Source organism: Thunnus thynnus, chromosome 20 (genome assembly GCF_963924715.1).
Source record: "Thunnus thynnus chromosome 20, fThuThy2.1, whole genome shotgun sequence".
Lineage (NCBI taxonomy): Eukaryota > Metazoa > Chordata > Actinopteri > Scombriformes > Scombridae > Thunnus > Thunnus thynnus.
In genome coordinates, this window is record NC_089536.1 from 324,599 (window position 1) to 331,417 (window position 6,819).

General features: G+C 43.1%; 1 protein-coding gene across 1 annotated transcript; it reads right to left on the minus strand.

The window, feature by feature from the left end:
* Positions 1–215: 215 nt before the first annotated feature.
* On the minus strand, positions 216–2,919 carry LOC137172583 (scavenger receptor cysteine-rich type 1 protein M130-like; the record flags this gene model as incomplete). The annotated part of the gene is made up of 3 exons (XM_067577091.1): positions 216–595; positions 2,246–2,527; positions 2,622–2,919. Coding segments are annotated over 3 exons (960 nt in total), but the record flags the coding sequence as incomplete, so codon positions are not given.
* Between the last annotated feature and the right edge of the window lie 3,900 nt (positions 2,920–6,819).

Here is a 6,819-nt window from a genome sequence, read left to right on the forward strand (position 1 = left end):
ATTATCATTATAGTGCTTATCTGGCTTCACTGACTCGTTTACTGTCTTTTACTTTTCACTACAACACAGTTGTTATGGTTCAATAACATTAAAGAAGCCGGGAAGGAAACAGTTTACAGTTCCTTCATCAGATTCTGCCTCAGCTCTCTGTAGGTCGCTGGGTCGGTCCTGCTGCCTGATGACTTTTTATCATTTTTACAAACATGGAAACAAAGTCAGTGTAACGTCTCAGTTCCACTGAGCTTCACACTCTGCTTCAGCTTACCTGTGACAGCGAGAGACAGCAGACGGCTCTCAAAGGAGAAGTTATGAGCAAAAACATAGACGCCATAAACACAGCTGTAGTTTCCTTGGTGGGCGGGGTCTGCAGCAGGAAACAGGAAGTCAGCAGAGTGATTGACAGCTGGCTGGGTGTAGTTGTGTGTTGTGTTGGAGGAGGTGAAGGTGAGCTGGAAGGAGCCTCCTGGGTACTGAGGCTGGACGGAGCAGCTGATGGTGAAGTCGGAGCCCCGGCGCACCTGAAACCCCTGCTGCTGGGCCTCGGAGACCCCGTCCATGGTAGAAGACACAGAGATGATTGGCTGAAGCAGCAGGTCTGTAAACACAGAGAGATGATGAATCCTTCTTCCTCTGTGAGAAGCTGAATGTTATTTTCTCCTCATTTCTTTGTTCAAATTAAGGCCTTTTCTTGTTACACACAGACTACTCGTGTGTACGACCCCTGTGACCACTAGAGGGCCCCGTTGCACCAACATATTTCTTCTCTCCTCAAATATAAATTAACACCAAACGTCCTTTTGTGTCGATCTAAAACACAAACATTATTAAAGCTCACAATGGCTGAAATAAAATGTGGTTTAAATAAAAAGGAGTTTTTAATCTGAGAGCTCTTTGTCTTACAAGCAGGGCTGTAGTGGAGGCTAAACGCACATAAACGCTGTTTACCCACCTCTCAAATTCTGAAAAAGTGTTTAAGCAAACTTTCCATCACTTGACAGCTGTTAGCTCAGACTGGCTTCCTACCACAGTTTCTGTTGGAGCTTCTAGGAGCGCTTGTTTTGTTTTCTGTTGGAACATTGTGTCCTTTTATGAGACATGGAGACGTCTGTTAGTGTTAACACGGACCAACAAACCACCTCCCACTCCTGCTGCGCTGGTGTTAAAACAAACAAACCCTCCGTGCTGAAGCTAGCAGGCAGACTGGAGCCGCTTTCATGAGACAGACGAAGTTCAGAGGATCATATATGACATTAACTGACATGTGCAGCATCAAATAATAATCTGTCAGACAAAAGACAACAAAGTAAGTAGCTAGAAAAACTCTTCAGTGAAGCAGAAGTTTTATAAATTGACATTAGTGTTGTTTAAGCGTCCAGTTTATCTGCTGCTGCTTTACATTACAGTAATGTTAATGTAGCTGATAGTTTGATAGCTTGACTGCTGATGTATTCACACTGTGTGTCGTTGGTCCACAGTTACTGTAATTAACACCGTACAAGTTAAAGTTCTGCTTCATGCTCTGTCAGACTCTTAAGATGAAGCTTTTTACATTTCCAGACTGAGTGAAGGAATCAGGAGAGACGAGACAGAAGTGATGAAGAATCACAGGATGTAACGTTAATGGTGTTGAAAGAAAAACAAGGAGAAAGTAAAGAACTGATTGAAGAAGGAAGAAGGTGAGGCTGATTCAACATGTAAAGAAACAGTTGAAGGAGGAAAGAGAAACACATAGAAGCAGCCCAGACGTCAGGTGATGGAGACACATGAACACATTAAAGCAGGAGGCAGAACAAACTGGTAAAGTCTGACTTCCACCTGTATGTAGATCAGGGGTGCACACACTTTTTCAGCATGTGAGCTACTTATAAAGGACTCACGCAGGACTCACACAGGACTCACGCTGGACTCACGCTGGACTCATGCAGGACTCACGCAGGACTCACGCTGGACTCACGCAGGCAGGCATTGCAGAAAGGAACGGAGGATGGATTTTGTTTTCCAGTGACTGGTGAGTCCTGCTGTATTAATTATCTATAGAGGTGATTAAGATTGTTGTTGGTAATGCTGGACTTTGCTGCTGTGAGAAATATGGCCTAATTTCTATCTTTCAGAAAATCTTTCCTTTATTGTCTTTTTGTTGAGCAACATGAGTGAACGTTTACCATCGGAAGACCGGGTTGGCAGTTTAGCTAATGCATGTGTGGGAGAAATAACCAGGTTAGCATGATGTCACTGATGGACTTACCTGAGCAGGTGAGCTCCACGATGGAGGAAGAGGAAACTGATGATGCACATTCCCTTAGTGCAGATCCAGAATGAACACAGTCAGATCTGATCCTCCATACAGATCTGTATGAGGCTTCGTTTCTGCTTCCTGTTGAAACAGCAGAGCCACAGTCCAGAACTCTGCAGGCTGCAGCTGCTGCCTTCAGGGTCCAGTCAGAGTCATCCACTGGTCTCCACTCTCCCAGTTTCATCTCCAGTGTACCTGCACAGCGACTGGCTCCTCCCACCAACCTGACAGGCTCTGAACAGAAACAAGAGAGTCATCAGTAAAAGAATAAAGTGAGTTTCATTAGAACAGAAATGAAGCCAAATCAAAGCTGCAGCTCCTCTTCTACCTGAGCAGGTGAGTCCAACAGCTTTGCCAGGTGAGCAGGTGCTTCTAGCTGAGTCTGATCTTCCACAGTCCAGGAGAGCAGACTCATGGCCTCCACACTGGAACTCTTTGGTCCACATCGGAGCCTCCACTTCTCCATAGAGCGCCCCCTGGAGGACTGAAGGAGCCCCACAGCCGAGCTCCCTACAGACCACCTCTGCATCCTGCTGGTCAAAGTCAGCTTCACACACTGAGGACCACGACTGCTCAGACTTCACCTCCAGTCTGCCTGAACACAGACTAGTCCCATTCACCAGCCTGACAGCATCTGGAGAGAGAGAACCATCATTAGTTTGGGGAATATTTACCTGCAACATTCATATCAATAAAACTTTTTCTGAATTTGAAAGTAAGAACTGATAAAGAGAGAGAGCACATTCATACCTGACTCAAGTCTTTATTTATAGAAAATATTTCAAGCTATTTGTAGGATTTGAACTTGTCTTACTCAGGCTCCATCTTGTGGGAGCATTGTGGGAAATAGAAACACATAGAAGCAGCCCAGACGTCAGGTGATGGAGACACATGAACACATTAAAGCAGGAGGCAGAACAAACTGGTAAAGTCTGACTTCCACCTGTATGTAGATGAATTACTGTTCTGAAAATATCTTTAAAAGCACAAACTGTTATCCAAATGTAAACTAAAGGACATCCTAACAAACAAAAGTAAAAGCACAAGATTAGAACCTGCTATAAAAGGACTAACAGATCTTTGAATACAGGCACTAACACTACACAACAACTCTATTAACATGATGATTTCTACAGCTGTTAAAAGGTGGGTGACCTCAGTAACTGTTGGAAACACAGCACTAAAACTGACAGATAGTTTCTGTTATAAACACTAAATGCTGATTCATCTAGAAGTCAAACTGTTGTCTTGATTTGGCTTTAAGTTTGAGGAAATGAGTTCCTCTTAAGTCAGTTGAGTTGTTTAGTTATATTACAAACATGGATCTATATTAAGGAGCATATAGACGGTGTGGCTGAGGTAAGGTAGGGTTTACTCAAGCTTTTTTTACCACTACAGCCCTGCTCACAACAAACCAGTTTCACAGTCATCATCAGATTCTCACATGTTGACGTACTGACGTTGATGGCTGAGTCGGTCAAGTCTGACAGTCTGACAGTGACATCACTAGATCAAGGACAACGTTTACACACATATTTGATGCACTGTCACTATGGTTTGCAAAAGGACTTATCCTTCAGTGATGATGATGATGATAACTGAAAGTCTTCTGTTTTAATCTTCATAGTGATAATTGTGTGTAATTTGTTATTTCTTTGTAGTTCATTTGCATCTTTAGTTTCATTAGGCCCTAAAAATAATACTGTAGTTGTCTGATTTGGGATCAGACTTGATCTTGCTGGTGTCACTTTATTACACTCAATTTTATGTTTATTCTTGTTCATCAATTTATACTTTATTCAAAACATTTTGATCAAAATATTTTATTTTATGTATAGTTTGGATGTTTGTTTTGATCTTGATGTTAATGCAGCTAAATTCCTTAAATGAAGTTTTTTCTGAGTAAAAAGTAGAATTTGTTGTCATATATATGCAGATGGAATATGATGCAGATTTGGTTTGAGTAGTAACGGCTTTGGTTGAAATAAATGAACGTTGATCAGTGAGAGGTGATCACACAACACAGAGAACTCCTACATTCATGTGTAATACAGAGGAGTCAGAGAGCAGAGGAGGAAACAGATTAACATCCTCAGCTGCCTTCAGATCAGACAGAAAACAGCTGATCAACATGTTAATAAGACATTCATACAACACTGCACGCACAATAGTTTCCATCAGAAACAAGTAGTGAACACAACACTGACATATCATCAGCTTTTAACTTGATATATTGAACTTGTTAGCAAACAGTTGCTTATTTGTTTAGGCAGCAAGCAACAAGTATATTAATTAGTAATGTAGTTGTTGCTTGTAAGGTGGATGTGACTGAGCTGCTCAGGAGAACTGCAGGGTGTGTGAGTGAACCACAGCAGGTTGCTTAAAGCTGCAGATTGTCTCAGTTTGAAGCAATGAGCCTCCAGGAACAAGCTAACTTCTCTACCCTTTAGGATGCCGTCGTCCTCAGTGGCGTTTCCTCCCAGAAGCCAAAGGAAGCCAGGCTTCCCCTGTTTTTTCAGACTGCAGTTGTCATTTCAATAAAAAACACTTTGTTTAACAGTTTCGGTAATTCTTCTGTGCTGTTGCTGTCATCGCTTCTCATTGAGTATTTTACAATGAGTGAAACAGCGCCCCTCTAAATGTTAGGTGGTGAATGTGTGGTGAAACACTATATTGCACTTCTACTGTAGACTAATGTCATGTCCGTGGGGAGGCCAGACTGAAATTGGCATCCCTTGGTGAAAAGAAATGAAGGATTAACCAATCAGATGAGGCTACCCTCATGCCACTGCCAAACTGTGATTAGTCAGGACTATGCCAAGGGAAGCCAGCCAACCTTTGGCTCACCAATCAAATCATAGCATGTTATCAACATCATTGAAGGGGGGGTAACCCTTAACCATTTGGTATCACCGTTAGCAACATTAGCAAGTGTCGTTATTGAGGGTGGAGATTTGGAGTTTTTAGTAAAAAACTATTTTACTAAACTACCACTACAGCAACAACTCAAAATTATATCTGACGGCAGGCCAACGCCCAAACTAGAACCATGTATGGAGAGGAAAAAAGGAGGGATTCAGACATTCAATGAGGAAAATTATGTTCACAAGGAGTGGCTAGCTGGTAGCGCTGAACTTCAGCGGCTATTTTACTGGCCGTGTCTTCTTTTCTACAAGGATTCGTGCTCACTGAATAATCCATGGGCCACTACAGGATTCATGGACCTTGCCAACCTGTCACGGGCAGTTGAGAAGCACGGTAAATCAAAGAGTCACATAGATTGTGCTGTGAAATTGAAGCTTTTGGGGCGTCAGGATTGATGAGGCTTTGGACTTGGCAATAAACCATCAGCACAAAGAAGCACAATGAACAGGTGAAGAAGAACCGGGATGTTCTGATGAGACTCATTGTTGCAGCCTTGTACCTTGCACGCCAAGAACAAGCACGCAGGACTCGCGCAGGACTCGCGCAGGACTCACGCTGGACTCACGCAGGACTCACGCTGGACTCACGCAGGACTCACGCAGGCAGGCATTGCAGAAAGGAACGGAGGATGGATTTTGTTTTCCAGTGACTGGTGAGTCCTGCTGTATTAATTATCTATAGAGGTGATTAAGATTGTTGTTGGTAATGCTGGACTTTGCTGCTGTGAGAAATATGGCCTAATTTCTATCTTTAAGAAAATCTTTCCTTTATTGTCTTTTTGTTGAGCAACATGAGTGAACGTTTACCATCGGAAGACCGGGTTGGCAGTTTAGCTAATGCATGTGTGGGAGAAATAACCAGGTTAGCATAGTTTCAGCTTGTTGAGCCGGTGCTTTGAGTACATTTGTTAACAGGTGTCAGAAGGTGATTTTGTAATGGACTTATTCTTAATGACGTAGTTTTTATATTGTTTAGATGTTAGTTGTTGGTGATGAGTGCACTTCAGCCTCTTTTACACAGCCCGTTCAAAGCGGGAATACTGCGCCTGTAATCCGCCTCGCTGTTCTGTGTGACAGCCGGCACGGCGGGACCGGGAGCTGACGCTGTTGTTTAGCCCGTATTCAGACCACATCAGGCGGTGCGGCGTACAGCTGCAGGGTTGAGGAGGTGTGCGGGGATGCAGATGTGTTTGTGCTTTGGAAAGTAACCGTTGTGAAACAATCAGAAAATAATGTTTTAATGATCTGATTCATCAGCTTCCTCACTAACGTTACTAGCGCTCCCTCTCTCCATTCACTCTCTAGCTCACTCGACCACAGCTGCTCTCTCTCTCTCTCTCGTCTTTTTTAAAATGAGTCGTGAAGTCAACAGAAAAGTCTAACTTAACTTTTAACGTTGTCAAACAAAGAGAAATGTCCTCCCCTCGTCCTAGTAACGTCTCTTTACTTGCTTATGGCAGAGTTTACAGCTCTGATCAGTCTGATCTCCGTCACGCCTCTGAATCCAGAACGCCGCTACGCTATGAAAAGCTCACACGGAGGCGGCTTTATGCCGGCTCACTGTAAAAAAGTAAAGGCAAAGGCGTCTTTATGGCTATAATG